The sequence below is a fragment of the Dermacentor variabilis genome, chromosome 5 (assembly GCF_050947875.1).
Source record: "Dermacentor variabilis isolate Ectoservices chromosome 5, ASM5094787v1, whole genome shotgun sequence".
In the NCBI taxonomy this organism is placed as follows: domain Eukaryota; kingdom Metazoa; phylum Arthropoda; class Arachnida; order Ixodida; family Ixodidae; genus Dermacentor; species Dermacentor variabilis.
Genome location: NC_134572.1, coordinates 75,390,093 through 75,413,994, shown reverse-complemented (window position 1 = coordinate 75,413,994; position 23,902 = coordinate 75,390,093). Strand labels below are relative to the sequence as shown.

General features: G+C 46.8%; 1 protein-coding gene across 1 annotated transcript; it reads right to left on the bottom strand.

Annotated features, from left to right (window-relative positions):
* Window positions 1-4,527: 4,527 nt before the first annotated feature.
* Window positions 4,528-18,575, bottom strand: LOC142583573 (neprilysin-1-like). Its single transcript, XM_075694061.1, has 6 exons — window positions 18,246-18,575; window positions 15,411-15,636; window positions 10,240-10,457; window positions 8,515-8,937; window positions 7,799-7,942; window positions 4,528-4,872 (listed from the first exon to the last, which is right to left on the bottom strand). The coding sequence occupies exons 1-6, from the start codon at window positions 18,573-18,575 to the stop codon at window positions 4,528-4,530; spliced, it is 1,686 nt and encodes a 561-aa protein (XP_075550176.1).
* Window positions 18,576-23,902: the final 5,327 nt, after the last annotated feature.

The window sequence follows — 23,902 nt, the reverse complement described above, 5'->3', positions numbered from 1 at the left end:
CACATAATTGAGCATGTATTGAGCTCGCCCGCCTCTGCATGAGACTCTGCATTCGCCCTTGTAGGCCAATATAGCAAGAAATTAAGTAGATCTCATTGTGCTAAAGCGTCGCCATACTTATACTCCGTTATATGTACTAAGTGGGGTACTTTCCCTCGTGGGTTGGAGCCCATGGTGGAAGGCTCCATTGGCTCACGCCACACCGCGGTTCACCTTTCGCTGCTCCTGCAGGTTTAATCTGTTCCCCATTAGGACGTTGTGGGTAGTCGTATCGCGGGAGTAGACTAGAATGTGCGGGTATATTCCCGGATGAAATGATATATTGTAGACTTTGTTTTACAAAATGAACAGGAGGATATGTAGTGCGTGAGGCGAAAGATGTGAACGGTAATGAGATTTGAGAATGAACGAGCTTGCAGTTATAGCGGGATACCTTGATACTTTCTATTGCGATCGCAATTATATGGACACTCCAGGCGAATTTCGGTCGTCGGTATCGTCTTGTAGTTCCGGATAAAGTCCAAGTGCGACAGCATCACGGCCGCGTGTCGCATGTTGCAGGTGCGAGGGAAAGCTTGTGAGGGTGAACCAAGAACGATGGTGGATTGATGCGGTGGCATCTTCTCGCGCGCTCAAGGAAGGAAGACGAGGAGTGGGCGCGTTGGCTTTTCGCGCACATGGAGGTAGCGAGGAGATGGTCGCTAAAGGGCGCGCGCTAAGAGGATAGTGGGGGGGGGGGGGGGTGTGAGGGGGAGCATGGCCAGCGCCCGTCTGCGCTTGCGCACCGGCCGCGGTTGCAGTTTTGCCTTTCGGGCGAAACTGCAACTTCTTTAAAAAGTGGACTGGTTATAGTCGCTCGACGACTTCTAGATTAAACAATTGGTGGGGTGAGGGAAGTATATACTGCGACGTCTATGATATTCTAGCATTCCAGTGAACTTAAGTGGTTTTGTTGGTCCATCATCTGGGTTGCATTATATTATGTAATGTGCCTTGCACAAGTTTGTATATTTATCTTCAGAGACACTGCTCAGGGTATATAAGGATAAATATGTTGGCAGTCTAATGATATGTCCGTTATCGTTTCTCTCGACAGTAAAGACTACTCGCAAAACATAGCAAAGTCTCCAACACGCCTTCAACAATTCAGTAGTAGTCTTAAGGCCTTTATAGGGTTTTACTGCACGTTCAAATAAGGAGAACTATAGTCTTAAAGGCTTTCATGACGTTCCATGTTCTCTTCAATTAGCAACGGCTAGTTTTTTGGCGTGGGCTTCATTTACTACCTTTATCACGCTTGCGAACTTTAGAACGTAAAATGGAGCCTAACTGGTAAATGACTGATACACCTTTAAGCTTAACCGACATTCGGTGTAATACATCAGCGACAACTTGTGTACGATAGTTTAACCAGGGAACGACGAGGCAACTTGATGCCACATGAGCCCAGTTGCACTGCACTGTCATGGCGAGCCGAAGAGCATGCAGGCAATAAGCCGCTGTTATTCTGGTTCCACATTGTTGTGTTTATGCGTCCACTGGCACTTCCGCCTATTGCTTCATTAACAAATTTACCAACACTTGCTACAGTTTCCTGGCCCACTGGAATTTTCTATATACTTATTTTGGCAAAGAGCTCGATGTGTGTTAACAGGAGCACGCTCGTTGCGTTCTCTGAGCGGCTGCAGAATGAACAATCAAAGCCAGTGCATCACAGGCTATAGTGTTTATGACAATCAAGTCGCACTTCATAGGTACATTACTTTCGGGAATGTCATTGTTCCTGCATGTGAATCGAATGGCTAAGCGTTCGGAAGCTGGCGTGACGAAAGGATTAGGTAGGTCGGATACTGCGAGGAGTTTTATACTTTTCCGGCTGTACATGCTGTGCGCGAACAATTTTTTGACGTCAAAGAGCGCGCGTGGGTGTAGCGAGGTGGATGTCGCTGTACGTCATGTCCTGGGAAAGAAATTGCCAATAAAAGATATGCTGTCTCACGTAGTATTATAGTCCATAGCTCGTGCACATTTTGTCAAACTCAAATTTGATTTACTTCATTACATGCGCTACATATGACAACTCCAACCTACGCAGTTGTCTTCTCTCCCCCCTTCCCTTTTCTTTTTTCTTTTTCGGTTGCGTATGCTTTATTTGAAGGCTATGGGAAGGGTTGCTATGGATGGTTTTCACTTACGAATCCATACTCGTGCTCTAGTCTTCCCGTGTTTAACCTTTCGTCCTCATCCGCCATAGCTCCACAGCAGCGATAAAAAGTGGTCTACTGGTTTTCAGTAATCTGCGGGACGACTTCATTATTTTTTGCAGTCCATACAAGCCTACATAATACTCGCTATGCGACTTAAATACTAATAGCGATCTCTGTGTCGGGTAATAAATTTACCTCGGATTTCGGCACTTTCCCCGATACAGAAGTTTGCTTCTCCACATTGCACCTTTGAATAAATAACGTTTACCTTTCGAGGAAAGACAAAGAGCAGAATTTACACGCTAGTATTTTGCTATTAAGCGCGATTCCATTCCGGGAGCTATGTTGACGTCCTCCCAGGTCCCAAAACGCACTCCCCAGGGACGTGGACAATGCATTAATCAATAATTTCAACAGGCGCAGATAACAGCCAGTGTTGCTCAACAATTTTCACATCGTTGGTGGCTTACGACCACCTCGTTCACCACGACTTACCAAGGGGCGAAAGCGGAACTACACTTCTTCATGTTGGGTCACTAATGAGGGCGAGGTGCCATCAATAAAGGAAGGCGGGTCACTCGCCCGAGACTAGGTGTGAGGAAGAGCACGGGGGCGAGTGGTTTCGAAGCACGGTCAGAGAGCGCGTAGGAATGTGTGGCGAAAACGGCTGATCGCTGGCAAGCTTCTAACGCCGCAAATAATTTACCTAACAAATTATTAACTTTATATATATTGTACTGAAGAAGAATGAGCAGTAGGCGCTGCTTAGAGAAAGACGACGACGACGAGTGCTTGGAAGGCTTGTGCCTGTGTCGCCGAAGCTCCGTGTCGTCTCGCTGCGGTGCTCTGCTATCTGAGCGTTTTAGCAATCGAACTATAACGCCTCTTGACATTTGGTGGAGGTGCTGGGCCCTTCCCAAACCTGGAACTCCGCGCCCGCACATTTACTTCGGAAGATCAGCAGCGACAGAAGCACCTTCGGGATATTCCCTCTTCTCCGGCACCCTATGGCCCTGACTCACTAGTCTGGCTTTGGGTTCCCGCTACCAGTCCTGGACTTTCACCCAAGCTTGTGTCCAAGTACCAGGGTCCCTACCGTGTCATCAGTAAAACGTCTCCTGTGAACTATATGGTCGAACCCCTTGAGCCGCCTTCCGATAAGCGCCGCCGAGGGCGCGAAATCGTGCACGTTCAGCGACTCACTTACTCCTTACTCCTTACTTTGACCCACCTGTGCTGTCTTGCCCGTAGGTAGCCGAGACGGCTCCTCTTCCCCTGGGAGGCAATTGTACTGAAGAAGAATGAGCAGTAGGCGCTGCTTAGAGAAAGACGACGACGACGAGTGCTTGGAAGGCTTGTGCCTGTGTCGCCGAAGCTCCGTGTCCTCTCGCTGCGGTGCTCTGCTATCTGAGCGTTTTAGCAATCGAACTATAACGCCTCTTGACATTATATATATATATATATATATATATATATATATATATATATATATATATATATATATATATATATATATACAGAAACCCAACTTCTCTTAAAGCTGGCTTTTCCACACTAAGGGTACCATTGGGTAGAAGCCTACCTCGGTAGTCCCCCCTAAGTTTTGTCTGCGACATCCAGTTACGTGGATATTATTTATAAAAGCGCTACTGCTATCAATCCACAGTTCGGTAATACTTAAGGCGGAAGCCGCCGAAGCGGCGCGCGCCGACTCGCGCAGAGGCACACAGACGTTCCGCTGAAAGTGCGATGCCCTAACCGTGCCAAAGATTAAAGTTAAGTTCAGCATAATTTTGGAGAGGAGGCTACTGGGATGTCGGTCATCAGGTGGTGAAACGGGTTTTGTGGATACTCGGCTGTGACGCTCCGGGATAGCGAGATATAAGAAAGACACGAGGTGTTATGTCTCTACCGCCGAGGTTTTCCCGCTAATTGCCGGCCGTCGGCGTGGGCTTTTCATCGTTGCCTGGGACTTCAACAATAATGCTCACAAAGGTGACCGAGTGGCATTCGACAAAACTGAACTATCAGCACCATTGTTGCATTTATTTGCGCGAGAACAAAATGCTTACTTTATTTTTACACGCTTGCAGCACTCTACTGTGTCACTGCAGTGCGCAGAAGGTCTAAAAGCCTTCGTGAATCAATGTTGGCACCGACAGCACTCTCTGCAAGCGGTTCGCAAGAAATAAAAATCGCACTACATCGAAATCTTCGTTCTTGCCGGCACCACGCAATAAACATTTTCTCTATAGGGGGCTTTTGCAAATACAACTCTCGTTGTAGAGGGCGGCGTCGCGATCCCCCGCGGAGCCTCCTTCTAGAAGGCGCATTTATCCACGGGGTTCATCCTGGAGCCCGGCGCACGGTTGAAGGCTTCGCCAAAGCCGGGCATGTTCATGGCGGGCACGTTGCACCTCGCGCGGTACGCGGTGTGATTGCCGCCGCTGTAGTCGCGCCAGACGCTGTCCGTGCACCACATGACGCAGCGGGACACGAAGTACAGCTGTTCGCCGGTCAAGTTGAGCGCGGAGCCGCCGCCGGGCACCGTGACGCGGCGCTGGTGCTGGGGAAGCACTCTGAACGCCGCGTGCCACACCAGCGATCCCGCGAAGTCGGCCAGGTTCTCGGAGGCCTGACGGTCCAGACTGTCCGTCTTGCTCATCTGAGCAGGAACATCGAAGATTGGGCTAGCTCGAGATTTGTTTGATTTATTGTACATTTGTTTCACAATTTGTATGCTAAAGCAATTGCTCCAGAAAAAGGTCCCAAGGAGAAAAAAAAAGAACATGGTCAGGAGCACCGCCTAAGAGTATAGTGTGCGTTTCCGCTTCTACGGCAAGTGTCCGCGGCCATTGAGTGAGATGTCTTCATGTTTGCCTGTACGCGTGTGACACCATACTTGTTAATTTACTTAGTAAGCGAATGTTTACAACAGTGTATACCAGATGATACAACTATTAACTTTACTGCGTATAGACGTCTAATATTTTGCTATCTCAATCAATGCTTCTCCTTTCGGGTGAAACTGCGACTTCATTTTTGAAGCTATAATTTATCGCAGGTTTCTTACATGCTAACGACTAGTTTAATCTTGCTTCAGGTACTACCTTAAGGTGTTCTGGTTACGCTTTAAGCAAAGAGCATTTGTTGAAAACTAAAGATCATTTACGCATAATCAGTGTTTCTGTAAGACTGCCACATAGGTTCACTGACACTTCACCTCTAAAGTTGTCGGGACCTATTTATTCTTCAAAAATTACGCGATAACCTTATTTAGCTATGAACATGTGGAGCTTAACTTCCTTTTAAAACGATGCAACTAAACCGAGATTAACAACAACAAAAAAGCCGCAGTTTCTCCAGAAAGGCGAAACATTGATTGCGATAGCAGATTAGGAGACAGTCATACGAAGTAAGGATAGTACTTTTATCGGCCGTGTCGACTTCTAAACATTCGCTTGCCAACTAAATTAACAAGCATGGTGTCAGCGCGCACAGCAAACATGAACCCATCACACTCGATGACCCCGGACACTCGCTGTCAAAACGCTGGCTTGAGGAAACGCGGCAGCAGCTGTGAGCAAAGTGACCTTCGTCTCTTCATGCTGTTATCACTTCAACGCAAACTGAGCACCGTGAACACATAGCACGCTCAAAGCTTCGAGCAGCCGACGCACCTAGACTCTGCCCCCAACGCAGATCGCTCTCAAGATACGGCCGCGCGACCGCGCAAAGCCGCCACATGCGCAGTTGCAGCCGGAGGGGCACGACGCCCCCTTCCCTTCCCTCCCCTCCAGCGCCTCGTAGCGTTAGGTGTCTTGCGCGCGACGGAAGGCCGGCGCGCTTTCTTCCCGCTTTCCTCGCTTTCGCCCTGGCGAGACTGACCCGCGATCGTCGACTCCTCTCGCACGCTTTCTCTCGCACACACAGCGTACGGCGAGCGACAATGGTGTTATCGCCCTTAGACTTTATGCGGAACGTCACGGCGACGGCGACATCAGAAATGCGCCTGGAGTGCCCATATAGTTGCGATCGCGATGAGCTAAAGAGGTGTGCGTTCTCAATGAAGTTATTGCAGGTCACAGACCAACCGCCGCTGTGGTAAAGTGATTATATCGTTCTGCTGCCGAGAAAAAGGTGGCTAGTTCGATTGCCGGCATCAGCGGGCGCATTCAGATGGAGGTGAAATGAAAAAAGGAAAAAGCGAAAGCCCGATCGTGTGCTAAGATTTATCTGCACTTTAAAAAAACTTCAAGCTGTCAAAATTCATCCTGAGCCTTCCGCTACGGCATCTCTCATGCATCCGCAGTATTTTTTTGTGACGGTAAAACGCACAATTTAATCAATCAAGCGACACCTCGTAGACAAGGCACGACCACCCACAATTCGCGTAGTGCTTTCCAGTGCCAGATATATCCCATATTTTGGCGGAGTGACAAGCTAACTTTGGTAAACACAAATTTGGACTTGTAGCTTTCATTGAGCCACATATAAGTTCTCACCACTCACCTGTCGTTGTAACTCAGACTTAGTGTTAGAAATATTTTTCCTAAATTAATGAAAAAAACCGCTAATAGTATACATATTTGCGCGGCAATGACTAGTATCGGTAATGAGTAGATTGACATGCCCATATGTTTACGTGGCCCTGACTCGAGTACTAATTTCGATTCGGTAATCTAGTAGGAAGCGAGAAGTGCAACCCAACAGTCAATACTCTAATTGGTTAGCCAACGTTGGCCTTTTAATCAATGCTGACGACGGTCTCGAAAAATTTTTTCGCTATATATCAATCAGTTCAAGCCATCGCCTGAAATGAATATGACAGTATAATCTGCAATTTGTATTTTCATTGAATTGATGCATTTAAATACATTCCCTAGAGAAAATATTTCTATTGTTTTCGGTTATTTCCAGAAAATTTGGGCCGCCTGCCTCGGATTCCTTTCACAGGAGGTTTCTCGGTTTCTCGCTCGAATGACTGAGGTCCCACGGCTTACTGTAAAAAAAATTTACACTGCGGGCCTCCAAATTCTTACTGCCGAGTAGAGGCCATTGAAGCATCCGAGACGCTGGCAAGTGTCCAAATTAGCACAGAACATTAAGCATAGACCTTCCTACAAATATTGCTCGAGGGAACCCTGGCGCCAGTGTCTACGGTAGCTGCAAGCATGGCAGTTAAACCAGCATGGTAATAATGGTTACTACGCCGATTTGCTTAAACTTAGTTTTTATAGTTTCCAACGGCTTTGTGACTTAACAAACTGATCATAATAAGCAACCTATGTCGTTATAAATGTCACAATTCGCACTCACTTGCAAGTGCGAAAAACCTTATCACATTCTGCGTTTAGAAAAATTGGATCGCTTTGAATTGTAGGCCAATAAAGGCAGATAAGGCATAGCAAACAAAGCCAGAAGAACGTCTGAAGTCACAAGCACAAAGATACACGTCCGTTTTCTGATCAATCATTCCTATGGTAACTGGACGATCGCTGTGCGCCAGATTTCCCTCAAATAACTTTGGTATAGCAAACTATGACATTGAGGAGCTACGTGCTGGAGTTTTGGTGGCAGTGCGTTCTGACCTTGGCGGGTTGGGACTGGAGGCAAATGATCATGCTCCCGTGCTGGCTCCGAGACCAATGCGTCAGCCACTGGCGAAACAGGCCGCTGGCGTTCACGCCGACGCCTTGCGCGTCGTACCCATGCGACATCTCGTGCGCTATAATCTGCGCGGAGATAGCGTCATCATCGCCGTCATAACGAAATAACACTGCTGGGCGCCGAAAGCCGTCGAGCTATTCTGACCCTCGCCCTGCATCAGCCAAGGACAATGGGTCGCTGGATCATGACGCACCTAGGTATAATCTTGTACGTATTACCGGCAGTTTCTCGGCCCCCATGGCGCCCGAACCTCTCGGTAGTATTTGCTAGTATTATGTTCCCAGCGCAAATACACTAGGCATGGGTAAAATAGAGAGAACAAGCGCTGGTGCCTAACCACAAACCCACACGAAGAATGAATTGAAAGACATTTTTGCTGCTGAAAGGACTAACACAAAAAGGAAGACACATTGACGACAGCATGGGCGTCCGTCGTCATTGTGTCCTTTCAGCGGCCAATATGAATTTCAGCAAATAACGAAGCCAAGAACCGGGTACTGTGAAACAGAAATTATCGTTTAGCTGACGTGTCCCCCAAACTATCTGAGTGGAAACGCATTTAGGCTTTAGAGTATAGCTCCTACAATAGCTTAAGAGTGACCTTAGCCTTCACTTATTTTTTGTCTACATCACATACCATTCCGAGCGCTCCATAGTTGTGCGCAGGCGGGCCCCGCCCGTAGAACACTGGCCTGCCGATCATACCGGCCGGTACGAAGACCTTGTTCAGTTGCACTCCGAAGTAAGCGATCGCACTGCCCGCGACGAACACTGCGTCCGACGTCGAGTTTCTCCCCATCTTTCGGCGCTGGGCAATGCGCGCCGCGTTCAGCCAGGCTCGCCAGAAGGAACCACCGCGCGGCGACTCGGGAAACTCGGCGAAATATCTGTCCATGTCATGCTCGTTCCGCATACCGTGCGGGAATCCGTTCGCCAGCTGCATAGTGCGCAACTTGGCCAGGGCGTTCTCCAGGGAAAGCGAGTCAAGCCACGAACTTTTCTTCAGCTCGCCCTCGTAGGACTTCTTGAGACGTGAGAAGATGCTGTCCGTCTCCCTTAGCTTTCAGGTACGGCTGCGAAGCGGGAGGCAAGGTATGAAAGGTAGCTGCGGGTGTCAGGCTCTCGACGCAGATGTATTAAAGGCACACCAAAGAGAAGCATTATTTGAGCCGCATTAGTAAACTGCCCTTCTACGATGCCCAAACGCCCGTATTGTCGTTATAACGGGCTTGGTAAGAGAGAAAAGCTCGCCGTGACGAAATGAACTTGGACGGCGTCTGCTATGATTTAGTTAATTATTTATCGACAAAGGTGGGATACACTGTATTCTAAGAGAGCCTATAAGACTTAAGTTAGCAAGTTTAAAGAGCTTTTGCTGAGCGAATATGAGAAAATACTCGGAAATTTACGATGCCACACTGACGTGCCGGCGCGGGGTTTCGGCGCACAATTCTAAATATGGAAGCTTGGTTTTTACTCGCTCTTATAATAACCAACCTGACACAATATTATTGAAAATTAACTTTTGAAAGAATGTCAGACTCAATTTACTAGTGTCTTTTTTTTCTTCATTAATGTGCCTAAAAGCTCCACACTTGTACGTGGTTGCTTATAAGAACGCTAGGACAAACACTCGCATAGATGCGTTCCCATTTTTATACGTCGCTGGTATGGCGCTACAATACAGATCTAGCGGGAATTGCGGCAACCCGCCTGTGCAGAGAAGAAACTAAAAAGGAAGTATAAGATGGTTAGTGGTATGTATCAGTAATGAAAAAAGGCGCTTTGAGCCCCTTGCCCGGGGCTTTCTATTGGCAGCGAGTGGTTACCATATAAACATAACGGAAGATGGCATTCAAGACAATTACAGGCTTGCGTAAACTTAGGTTGAAGTAATTCTTCAGCTTGTTCATGCCGTCAAGTTGTTTCATCTGAGTAGGTTCCGGGGGGCTTGTTTGCCCACTGTCAAGTCTGGTTTCCTATAGTATTCTCTTCATCCGCTTCCTCATTCCGTCTCTTTCTTGACGTTTCTTTGTTTCCCTACTCGGTCTTCCCTATTTTGTGGCCAGGGTTTGTGACCGACCCCTAAAGTCGTAGCCCCGAACTATTTGTCGGAGTTGGGGAACAAAGCCTGAGCGTATGTGCGCGTAGGCATTCACCCTGAAACGAGAGCCTCGTGTCAACTCCTTTCTCTCCATGTATGTCTTGCAACCCCGCTAATTTTCGCAACGTGTATCCCTGCGCCTCAAACGAATCGACACGCATTCCTCGCCTCTTCCGATTAGCCTCCTGTTGGAAACACTGTCACGTACGAGAGGGCTTATCAAATGCGGTCCACGCGTATACCTTGCAGCAGGTTAACGCCCATGAGCGGTGCCTCCAGGACCTGCGACACGTGTGCGACGCACTGGTACCGAATGGCGACACTAGTGAGCAGGCCGAAATCGTCCGTGTGACGGCCGAAGCCGGCCAGCTGGCGCACGATGCTCCAGGATATAAGGCGGTGGAACTCAGCTTCCCTGCCTGGTGTCACGAGCAGCCCGAGCAGCGCGAGAGCGTTCGAGTTGGCGTAGAAAAAATCTTTAACAGGGATAAGCGGGCTAGTTGGTGGTCGTTCCTGGAATGCATCATGTAACCGCACAAAAACAAGGGACAAAGAAGGAACACACAAGACAGCGCGGACAAGACTCCGCGCCTGTCTTGTGTGTTCCTTCTTTGTCCCTTGTTTTTGTGCGGTTACATGAAGCATTCCAAGTAGACAAAATCCTCGCCCGTGTAGCGACCATGCGAGTAGTGTGCAACCATGCGCCCAAAGTTTTCTGCAAGAAGGACGTAATTTATGTCAGTGTAAACTAAAAAAAAAATGCGGTAGAAGCCACCGATAACGATTTTCAGAGAACGCGTTTGAGTTTATTTGATGTCGGCTAGGATTTCGTTGAGCGGAATCATATAGAAACCACCAAAAGGACAAAGAAAGGACAAGCTCGCCACACACCCAGGAAGAAAGTGGCGTCGCAATGACTCCACCACATGAACTCACCATGTGACCGACGCGATGGTGGATTACGTTGTTTCCAAGATCGACCCAGTTTTCTATCAACACTCTGCGCGGCATCGACCCACTTTACGAGGCGAGGAACACAGCGAGTAGACGCGACAATACCCGTAGAAGGAAGCAAAGAAACTTTTGCTCCAGTAAATGAATTATGCCATTGAAGGCGTATATTTGTTGCAGCGAGGATATTTAAGTCCCGTATGTTGTTTCCTTGCGAAATTCCCAAGAAAACAAAGTCGTTCACCGACAGATTTCTTGTGACAATACAGATTACTGTTGTTGCGAAGTCGGGGGGTTCATGCGGTCAACGAAGTTTCCATTGGCGGTGCCGTGTCAGGTGCCGGGAGAAAGGGTTCCGAGCAACGTTTTAAGAGAATGAAGAAAAGGGAATAACATTCAAAAAGGTACATAGATGAGATTACAAAATGGCTCCAACTATCGGAGCACACTATAGTAGCGTCTTAGCATCTCCGAGTCACACTGTTTCCGAGCCTCCTCCTGAGACGTCTCGATCCGCATTTTTTGCCTGTGTCGTCATTGTTCATGGTTTCCACTAATCCGGCGTCAGGAGACAGATGGCGTCAAGAGACTAAACCCAGCGTCGGCCAGCTGGTTGCCCCTTTCGGTGCGCCGAAGTTATCGGTGAGCGGGTGCCCCTTTCGGTGCGCCGCAGGTGTCGGAAACGCACGCACATCACTTGGCACAAACAAAGAAAATAGGAGGAACGCACGTTGATTCCGATCCCCGGCGCGATCACGCCAATTTGGGCTGCTGACAGTCGTGTAAATTTGTATCCTTGCACCGACCTTCACTCCGGCGTGGACAGGCCAATTTGGGCTGCTGACAACTGCATGTCGCAGGTGTGGCCTCTCCACCCCTGAACGGCCGCCGGGCAGAACAGTATATAATCCGATTCGTTATATGGGTACACGTTCCGGCTTTCGGTTAGATATCCACCAACCACCCATTAATTGGTTGACATTCCTGCTTCAAACCACAGTGAAGTCCGAAGAATATCTGCGGTACAGTTAGGTGTAATTTCAAGTATCTGGCTTGTGCGCCATTTTAGCGTATATAGGACGGGGACCCAAAATAACGAGAACTTCCCAATTTGCACATTTTTCACTTAAATTTTATTTCGCAAGCATGCCTTCAGGCATAATAGATATGGGGTCCCAAATATACAAACAGGTTTCTTTCGTCCTGGTAGTCCAACGGGGAAGTGTAGTAAGGGCCATGTACGTCGGTAGATCGTTCAGGGAGAAGGCCTGTCAGACGAAAGTGGCAAAGGTGCTTATTCTTTATTCAAAACAGTTCTCGGAACTCTTGCAAACTGATGACCGTCAGTGTTTCCGTGGCATCTTTCTTTACCTCTTCCGCATCTTGAAAACGCGTCCCCTTAACCTGTCGTTTCAGTCTTGAAGACAAGGCCCAAGGGCTAAGATAAATGAGTAAAGATGATAAGGTATACATCACCGCTGTAGTCACTTTTGTAGCGCACGCTCATTGCTGTGTGGGCGGGAGCGTTGTGATAATGTAGAAGACACTCGCTTGAATTCTCGAAATTGCGGTGCTTTTATTTTAGTTTTTTTATTTTTCAAACTGCTTTACACACAATCGTTTGTCGACTTGCTCACTGACTGTTCGGCCTCGTGGTACAGATTTAGAATAAACAAAGAAAGTCGCAGTTTCGCCCGAAAGGCGAAGCCTCGATTGCGACCGCAAATTAGTGGATAGCTATAGGAAGCAAGGATATTAGTATTATCGGCCGTGTAAACTCGTAAACATAGGCATACTAACTAAATTAACAAGCATGGCGTCACGCGCGCACAAGCAAACATGAACACATCTCACTCGACGACTGGGGAAACTCGCTGTCGAAACGTTGAAGCGCGGCAGCTGCAGCGTGCGAATTAACTAACCTTCGTGCTGCTTCTCGCATCAGCGGTAACTAAGCCGCGAAAACGCAGCGCATGGCGGACTCTGTTCCCGTAGCTGACGGCTTTCAATATACAACGGCTCAAGCGCGGGCGCGCGAGCACCTAGGTCGCCCGGAGTAAAACGCGCCTCCCTCCCTACCTCCCTCCCCTTAGCCTTGCACGTGGCGGGAGACAACGCGCTTCCTCCCCGCTTTTCTCCCTTGCGTGCGCGAGATTGAGTCGCGATCACCGCCTTACCCTCGCACGTTCCTCGCACATACGGTACACGGCGACGATTTTATCGCCCTTGGGCCTTATACAGAACCTCACGGCGATGGCGGCGGCAGAAATGCGTCTGGAGTGTCCATATACTTTCTAACGCAATAAAAATCCCGAGAGAGCGCATTTGTGACGTCCGCCATCTCAAAACCGACGCAGATTGCGACAGATATTAAAAACAAAGTAATTCGGTGACTAGAGAAAACGTGACACAACGACGCTTCTTGGCCAACTGATAAAGACGATAGGCCAGTACGCGCGCATAGCGGCACGCATCGATATTAACTCATCCTTCCGCCTCCATGAAAAGAATCTAGTTATCTTAGGGCCCCGAGCCCCCCTTGTACTTCCTGTACAAAACGAATATAAAAGCGTTTTTAGTATTTGATACACTGTGCAGACCAAAGTGATTATGTTGATATAGAGCTGTTGACTAGAGCTGCATCAGGCTGATATCAAGCTGATCCCAAATAACCCGAAATTGTGACAGCTGTTGTGATTGACGCACTCGGAAAGGAGGAACATCCTTCCGATGTTTAGTATTTGTGACGAGAAAAAAAGGAGAAAATTAGCCAGGGAGTACATACAGTACGAAACATTGCTCACCACTGCGTTACTTTTGCGTCTTCTCGAGAATGTAGTTTATTTGTACGAAACTCCAATGATCGGACAAGCGTGCTTTCTCGGTGATGATGAAATATTGAACTGCGCAGGGAAACGCAAGGATTGAATAAGTCGCCATCCCGATGTAATAGTTGCATTACGCGAGGGAAATAATAATAGTCGCGGTGCCTTTCTGTTCATTCTACGAGTAGCTTGACCGTTAGGGGGAGGAGGACAGGATAGGCTAATCACTGTGCTTCCACAACAGGCAAATGATTATGCTCTACGTAGTGACATTTGCCGTGCCCAAGAGATATTCATTTCTCACGATAAATTGTCATCCCCGGCTTCCCGAACATAGGGAGACAAAATAAGAGGTACGCACAGGGCTCCACTGCATTTCGCATTACGGCGGCAACCGTTAAAAGCTCGAAATTGGAACTGAGTCGTCCGTCCTTTTCCCTTAATATCAGCCCACATAGGGTCCCATTAAGTAAGTGGAAAGTATATGAAAAAATACATTTAAACTACACTTACAAAACCTGAACCGGACACATGTAAGTTTTCAACTTACATGTGCCCGGTGTGCTCAAATTACTAAGTTTAACACATCAGGCACGCGGACCCAAAATTTGTGTGTACGAAGATGATTCCTGCACCCCCCCCCCCCCATATTCCTGGCAACGTCACTGGTCTGTTGTGAGGACCTGCTGCTGCCGCAGTAAATAAGTCAGAGCCGGTGGAACAGCTGAAGTCTGCCGATCTTCTGGAAGTTTTCCCGATCCCGCAAATAAGCTGTACCTATAATGCCACTAAGAAGTGCGTACAGTGTAACGCACTCAATCTTCCCTGAACTCTTCTGGAACTGTGGTCACATGATATAGGAAAGAGTACACAGTAACGACTATTTTCCAGGTGACCCGTCCTACAGGTGACCAGGTGATCCAAGGTGACCCTGGTCCAGGTCACCTGGGATCAGGTGATCAGGTGACCCGTCCTACAATATACTCGTACTACCGCACTGAGGCGACTGCAGCACACGACGCCACAATGCCAAGACGATACGTAAAATTGTAGAGGCAACTACTTCAAGATGGAAATTACCTTGACCTTTAAATTTACAGACAAGGTTTAGGGAAAGCGCTCCACGTGTGGTCTGGCTGAAGCTAGGGAGAACGCAATTTCTCATAATTACCTCAACATGCATGCTCGAAGGTAAGAGTGAAATAGAAAAAGTGAAGGCTCTCAGCTTTCCGTAATATGCACGCATAAAGTGGACCGATCGATAGGAATCACCACTCTCGTGAGTTGTATTTCCAAAAGTAAAAAAAAATGGGAAAAGAAAAAGAAAGAAAAAGAAAAAAAACAGGGCCGGTATTCACAAAAATTTTTTAAGTTTGAATTGTTGATAAGACTAGATCGTAACCAATCTTGATGATGGACATACTATTAGCGAAGGCTAATAGTATGTAATAGTACACAGAACAACATTTACGATCAATAAGCTTTGTGAATTCGCCCCTATACTGCTTGAAATTAAGAGTAACCCATGACAGATTACGTTTTCGCTAAGCTCGAGACTCGTAGAGGTTAGGCCATAGGTTTTCCTCAGGCCCCGATACATAAGCTCGCCCAAGTGCACAGACTCATATAAAGTATACACTTATCGCAGCTTACGTCTTGAGCTGGGACATGAGCTAGTTGTGTAGATGAGAAGCTGCTGATTTGCGTAAGTACCTTCATCTTCAAGCGCCGAGAGCTGCGAGACGAGCTCCTTCGTCCCTTGACTTGGTGCTCTACCGGAGTAGTGTGCGATGACTGCCAAGTAGTACAAAGTCCTCAGGCGAAATCTCTGCACCGATCGTTTCGCGAACCACGTTTCGTCGCTGACGGCCAGGCTAGTCTGCAGCACAACGTAACACAATCAAATATACGAAGTGGCTGCACGCCTCACTCGTGCGATATTCCAAACGCGGGTACCGAGTTAGGCTGTCTATAAGGCCAATGTCATGACAAATTCTGTGTGCGTTATTGTCCCGTATTTTCTGAAGAATCGCGGATCCTGAGTTGAAGAAGCTTAGAAGGCCTCTTGACTGACTGAGACTCGCGTAATTGTCGGATGCGTCTTCACAACACGCATACACGAATCGAACAAAACGCTGCATGGTGCAATGTCCATGGCTTCGTCAACCTTGTCGAATTCGTTTTTTCTGTCATAATAAGTGATGTCATCGTGGAGAAATCATTTTACATTGTGGACACTTGGACGATATGGGACAAAAGTCATGAGCGGGTGTGGTTGAAAAGAAAACATGTTTGGGCAAGTTGGCGCGACATGCTGTGGGCTAAGTAAACCAGGCCTGCGCCCATTTGGAAGTTTCATAAAAGGGAATAACTGCCATCCACCCAACTGTAGCAGCGCGAATCCACAAAGGAAAGTCCTACGGGTGTCTCAGAAAGAAAGCATCGCAGTAGAAGAATTCCTCCGGATCCGAGGATCGAACTAGATCTAGACACACCGTGGCGGAGCCTTGTCGTGGCGGTCGCTATACCAAATGAGCGAATTAGGGGGCCAGCATATATGGCAGTGCGAGCCAAAGCCAATAGACAACTTGTAGGGCTGGAACGCTGAATATGCAACTCAATTCTTGAGAAATCCGCGTGAAGAAAATTTTATGAAAGAAAAAAATCAATTTTCTGTCACACGAGAATATACCGGGTGTTTCGGCAAACACTTTCAAAGTTTTTAAAAATAATTTCTGTGGCAGATAGCCCAATTCTAGTCTATCAGCTGGTCTACTCGAAGAGGTGGACATTACTTGCACAAAAAATTGAAATGCAAAATCAGCTGATTAACAAAAATTGATTAATTTACAAATTCTGGCCGAGGAGTTCGCAAGGCGGATCCACTTGCAACGAATTCTCAGGATGACAGCAGTTTCGAGATACTAAATTCCCAATTTTGCGGAGAAACACATAGGCATTCCAGTTAATTTTGTGTTTCAGTGCATAAAACGACGTTTTGTTGAGAACGATAGTGCATTTTTTACCGCAAGTTTGACGGCGCATATCTCGTAAATAGTGTCAACACAATTATTTTCAAGGGGTATGCTTTTGCCGTCTCAACCGCTAGAATTTCTACAATGCAATATGTACCATAATGTAATTAGCTAAAAACTTAACTGGTGACATTTTGCTAATTCTTCGGTTATGTCTCAATTTTTTTGTGCAAGTAATGTGCGACACTTCGAGTAGATCAGCTCACCTATAATTGTGCTGTCTGGCACTGACAATTTTACAAATAAATTTAAAAGTGTTCACTGAAGCACCCTCTATAGCATGGAGTTACAAACTAGCTTGCTTTACAAAGCACTTTCCTGTGTAGCATCGTGTTACCCTCCGGTGGATGAGAGTTGTCCTGCAGTACTTCTAATCGAATCACTGTTCAAATGTAGCGAAAGCACTTGACAGCGCTAATAAACGCAAACAAGGAAACTACGACATGGCTACCAACCATCAATCTTTATTCGTAGACCTAATCCAATTGTTATGCCTATCCTGCTTTAAGTTCACTCGCCATGGTTGCTTAGTGGCTATGGTGTTGGCTGCTAAGCACGAGGTCACAGGATCGAATCCTGACCCCGGTGGCTGCATATAGATGGGGACCAAATGCGAAAACACCCGTGTACTTAGATTTAGGTGCACGTTAAGGAACTCCAGGTGGTACAACTTTCCGGAGTCCCCCACTACGGCGTGCCTCATAATCAGATCGTGGTATTGGCATGTAAACCCCCCCCCTCCCCAATTTTTTTTTTTTTGCTTTAAGTTGGTAGTTGTTGCCCGCGCCGTGTTTGCCTCGTGGCTGTCTATTAGCGCCGTCAAGTGCCATCACAATTTTCCTATTTCAGGCCATGGGCTAAAGCGCGCGAAAAGACATCCGAAAGAAACACGTGCGAACACGACAGGCGCTGTAGTATCAGTTTCCGTTATCTCGGTTGCCTTTCCGTGCTGTTTAGACTGGAGCGGGTACGCGTCTTTCCGGTATAGAGGGCTTCCAAACTTACATTCAAAGTGGGGCAGTGTCTTGCAAGCAACGACATGCTAAGAGAAATACCGCTGATGACTTAAAGTCGATCAGAAGTAGAGCACACAAACACCCCCAAAAGGAAAAGCGTCACCAAGTATGAAACATACGCAAACAGCGCAACAAAAATGCGCTACGTGTGGTTGCTGCATGCCGTTAGGCCGGTGCCCTTCCTTCCTCATAGACGCGTTATGCAAGTGCTTGGTCAACCCATACATAGCAATGCCCTGTAGTCTGCAATGAACTGCGTATAAGGTTGGGTGAGCAATCAGTGGGACCTGCAGCTCAGCTTCCGCGGTTTCTTTCTCGCCGCTACTGGCAAGAATGGGCAAAAGAAAGTCGAGTCCAAAAATACGAATGGGACATACAGCCTTCACTGAACTGCAAGGAGCCCGAGAAACTGTATGGGTGGCCGCTAGCCGACCGACCTGCAGTAACGGCTCCCCTCTTGGTATATTGTATTCGTTGACGCTGAACTCGACGAAGGCATGCAGGCCGTAGTCGAGCGAGAGGCGAAGCACGTCGCGACCGGGGTTCGGATCGGAGAAGTGCCCCCTCGGCCCGGGTCCCACGAGGTCGATGTCCAGCGAGGCCGTGGACTCCCTCAAGGCGCGCATCTCGACTTCTTTCTCGTCCTCTGGGGCGGCCAGGCACGCCCGGAACATCCCGGCCGTTTTCTGCACGGCAGACTGGAATTGGTCCGGCACGCGCACGGACGACAGCACACGGTCGACGGCCGCGTTCACATTTTGGCCCATCTGCGCACGCGGCGAGAGGACCACGGGATGAAAGACGGCGACCGAACGGACGACAACACGTACGGAGAGTGTCACTTCTAGAATGCGCGACGTATTATTCATTTTTGTGTGTGTGTGTGCGATCAAACAACAACAATCAAAGGCAAATGTGGTACTGATAGAGACATCGTAAAGGACGACATTTGGTAAATTTTGACCGACTGGCGACAGTAAACGTGCCGTTAAGGCCAACAGATGAGCCACTGTTGAGCGTTTTCGCGTTCTACCTATTTTATTGAATACGCGCTCATCGCGGCCAGGTGCCGAACCCACGACAATATGGCCTCAGATAACAGCTTCCGGAATATTTGAAACCATTGAATTAGCAATAAGCCGGAGGCGTATAGACAGATACCTCAAGCAAGACAGAGCCGCCTCGGTAGTTGCCGCAGGCGTATTCGTAAAAGTCGACGCATGGGTCGCGGTCGGCGTTAATTTGGTTACGTAGTTAGTCGGCCAGTGACTGGCACTGGCTGTTTGTGCATGGCTTCGCTGTTGGCGGCCTCGGTGTTGGCGTTGTCGGTTGCGGTGTTAGTTCTTCTGCTGTCACCGTAGTCCGCTTTGTTGTCGCGATCAGACATGTAGAAATCACAAAGAAAGAGCTAATTAAGCAACGTTATTTTAGTACTAGGCAAAAAGTAAGATAATAGTGTATTAATTTAAAAAGTACTTGAGCAGAATACTATTACCGAAAAAAAAATAGCTGGTTATTAGCACGAACTTTCAAGTCAGATTTAAAATCGTACATTCCTAGAGGGCACTCAAGCATTATCAAAGTGTCACACTTCTGGCCTAAAGAAGAGAAAGTGAAATTCAAATCGCACAGCTTGCCTTTGTATAACCGAAGAACTGTGGAGGAAGAGATGGGAGCTAGCTTAGACAAGTAACTTGTACAAGTTACCGTACGAGTAAAAGGTAACACTAAATAGTAATAAACTTGGAGCCGTAACTACATAATCACACAAGGAAGTGTAAGTTACGATGTGGCTCATGGTCTTAAAAACGATCAAGTTAATTAGTAATCAAGTAATGCATTCAAGTTACGTACAAGCGTGCCCGCGATCTGCTTTATCCTTGTCGAAGATGTCGGTGTGCCGGTGCCTGTCGGCAAATTTTCTCCGACGGTGGTGGTTTCCTCCCTGGGTTCCGTGGCAGCAGCCGAAGAACTACGGGTCGTAGACACGTCCAGATCTATCGTTTGTTTCCTGGAAGGTTTCCACGTGCGTCTGGAATGGTGACTCCGCGACACTGTCGGGTTTTTCTGGAAGAATCGGTTGACTGTCGTTGGCGTTTCGTGTTCCCGGGTCGCTTTCCTACCTCCAGCGAAACCCTCCTCCAACTGCGACACCACAAAACAGGAGCGCCCACGGGTAAAAAGCTCGTTGGCTCTTCAAAGAGAACAGTGCATCGCTTTGAGGGGCAAGCTTCTACAGCTTGTTATGTATCTTGTTTCATTGACTGATTTTTATTTGGCTGAAGCTGAATAGCTCTCTTGAGCTGGCCATCCCAAAATCTCAAACGTAAAACTTAGGAAAAGAATGCCATAAACGGAAACCCAAAGCCAGAAGAGAGCGATACGAAGAAATAAACATTACTAATACAGTTCAGAACAAGCACGCAACTATATTGTCACCACCAGCACTGCAAGCATGGTTTAATGTTTGCGGGAGTCGCAATCACGTAGGGAAGAATTCGTACAAATTTTTTTTTTGCACATTGACATGTGGCTTCGCAACTTAACGCCCGAACCTATACTAGCGAAAAGTGCAACACGGCTGCACCGTTAAGACGTTAAAATTTGATTGATTGAGTAATTGATTGATTGGTTGATTGAGTATAACGTCGCTGAGCGGCTCCAAAGGAAAATTACTGCCTTCCCTCACCCCTCCCTCCAACTTCCTCTGTGTGTCTTGATGCTTTGATGCTCTTGTATATGCAACACTTTTTACCAAATTTTGCCGCACAATAGACGTACGAGGTAGGTTATTATTTTTCTTTCTTTTTTCTTTTATTCCTCTGTACTTTTACACTTTGGCGACTATTTCCACGGCAATGGGACAACTTCACAATCGATGGTCATGCGACCACAGTAATTTGCGATACCCAAGCAGAACCTATCGTTCGGTCCACGATTCTGGTGATAAAAATGGCCACCACAATCAACCCGGCGAGGGTGGCAGTTGCCCTGAGGCAGCAGACGCAGGGGTCAACGCCATCACGGTTTCGCGGTGCCTTTATGGCACGCGGATCGGCTGGCCACTCGTCAGACTCGTACAGCAAGTCCACGCGCTCCAGGAAACATGTGGAAACATTTTTCTATGTGCCAGCTCAGAGTTCTCAGACACGCGCACAGAACAATTCCCGCGCACTGCGCGCCTGGGTGACTCGCACGCACCATTTCCTCTTATAATCTCCAGAAGCCTAAAGGCGCGCCCACTCTAGCGGTGAGACGCGATCCTACCCAGTCGCTCTGAACCTGCGTGCTCATGGCTCATAAGAAAATATCTGGATCTAGAAGCTAAGCAATCTTACTTATCAATCAGGTATGTTTCGGAGGTTGTCATAGCTGCGAGTAGGGAAGCCCTGGCCAGTATCACCTCGTTTGCTTGCTTGCTTCCTTCCTTCCTTCCTTCCTAAATTATGGCGCGTACCCAATACTGGGGATTGGCCAAGAAGCCGGCGCTTAAACACGTTGGACGTGGGGAGAAAACTTAGGGAAAAACGTACATGTGAGGGAATAGTTGAAATAATACAATGAATTAAAGTAGACAAGCTAATGCTAGAGACGTTTTTTTGTCCTTAGAGGAAAGCATGTGCTCTTTAAAGAGAGAAGAAACTGGAAGGTAATAAATTTTAGTCAGTTAAAACTGGAATTTTGTAAAATCATAAATAATAAGTAAGTAAATCAACCAGTTCTTCCCCTTGCGTAACAAAGGAACTCGCATACAGCCATGCATACGTTTATGTGGCTAAAACTGAATGTAGATGCCCCAAAGGAGAGAATGTTTTCAGTGCTTACAGCAATGTCTAATTTTCCTAATGGAATTTCGAAGTACTTTTTTCTCTGTATTGCTAATAAACAGCAGATTAATAAAAATATGATCAATGATTTCAGGTTCTTTGCAGATATGACATAGATGCGAGAGTGCCAGACCAGACCTGCGTAAATAAGATATTAGTGGTGGAATATATATATATATATATATATATATATATATATATATATATATATATATATATAGCGTTTTATAGCGAAGCTGTTAGCCTCTTGTTGATCGGGATTTTTCGCGACGTCGTCATCATGGAAAAGAACCTTCAGCAATTGAAGTGGAAAGTGCATACATTCCTTGACATCACGCATACAACGAACACCACAACATTCATTTCAAGAAACAACAAGCACAAAACAAGTTTTGCGCAAGATGCCGCGGCAACGGCAGCTTAGTGACGTGGGGATTGACGTCACTAGCCTTTCATGTATAAAATAACCAGCTTAGCAACTGATTTCATTGTTGTTGCAGTAGCACTAAAGCTAAACAGCGCGTAGCTAGGACTCCCGAGGAGCAGCATGAATACGATGAACGGCAAAGGGAAAGGAAACGGCAATACGACCAGCGGTGGCGTACTCCCGCTGGTTGTATTGCCGTGAAATTCCAGCACAGGGGAAGTCCGCACGTTCACATTCTCCTGTGGCTAAATAATGCGCCGGAGGAGGAACTGAACAATAAAGCAGTGGATACTCCCCTCAGCAGGTGTAGTGGTGGTTTTCAACAGCTTCGCTGGACATCGAACTTTCGCAGGGCCGGAATGGCGAGTCATCTTTTTTTTTTTTTTTTACATTTAGTGCTCAGGTCTCTAGATGACGTCATCACCAGTGGGTGCATGAACTCAAAGGAGTTGCTGCTTAATGTGTAAGCTACTTCTTCTTTTACATTATTTTATATTAATCCTCGTGCCAAGAAGTGGAACTTGACTTTTAAAAGCCCAGACTAATAACTGCTCAGCACCTTCGGGCAGCTTCAACATAAAGAAACACGCACCACGCGCGCTCAGTCACAACTTGTATTTAATGCACGTATGTAAAAATACATATATAAAAAATGGATGCATCGCGCATGTCAAGATGAGGCACAAAACTAGCATACATCTAAGGCACTTGTTAATATCAATTAATAAAATTGAATTCTTTATTATGTAGTAATAAGGATGCTTGGCTTAAACACGGTGCGGCATTCTTGTTATGATAGGCTTCCGAGATTTCTCGTGTGGTTTGGTTAAGGTGACGGAACAAAATGATTGTGTCTTCGAAGATGGGTTTGCAAGGACATGATGCAAGGCGAGATGAGAGGATGGCGCGCCGTTTAATGAATTTCTGTGCTCTCTTGGGCGTACATTTACACATCTGCCTGTCTGGCCAATGTATATATGACCACAGCTTAGGGGAACATTATATACTAGTTTATATATGTGGTATATGTGTATAAAATTTTCCTAAGCTATGGTCATATATACATTGGTAAAACAGGCAGATATGTCAACGTTCACCTCAGAAAGCACAGCAATTAATTAAACGGCGCGCCATCCTCTCATCTCGCCTTACATTGTATATCGCGTCCTTGTAAACCCGTATTCGAAAACAGTCATTTTCTTCCGTCATCCTAACCAAACCACAGGAGAAATCTCGGAAGCTTATCATATTAGATCGCGTGCGGTGTTTCTTTTTCTACGCCCTTTGTGTTTATATTGCTCTAAGTTTTTATAATAATTCATTACCAACTAGCCCACCTATCCATCCAAGGCAGCATGCTAAAGCAATCTGAAGCTATATAAGAAATTGGGGCCACAGCATGAACCAATAATCATGGCAACGGGTGATTAAAGCATTGGCGTTTCACTCCACTCATTGCTTTCATTTGAAAGGCACATGTGTTTTTTTTCGCCTGCCATTAGCGGCGCGTTATGCCATTTCATCTGAAGTCATCATAGCAAAAGCGGCTCCAAATGCATTTCAAATGCTATTAAAATATCTCATCATCCGTGTTCATTCCTTTGGCAAGATACTTTGTGTAAAGTAGATCAGGTAGACTGCGCCATATTAAATCTAATACTGCTTGCTTATTTGCTCAAGTAGTAACAGTTGTCCACTACGGTGGTAATGGACAGAAAACTGGTGCCAAGACGGTACAATTGTAAGTTTTGCAGATAGCAAATATCTAATAATATATGGGAAACGGGAACAAAATAACTGGACGAACAGTTGATTTATTACTGAAAACTTCATTTTTATT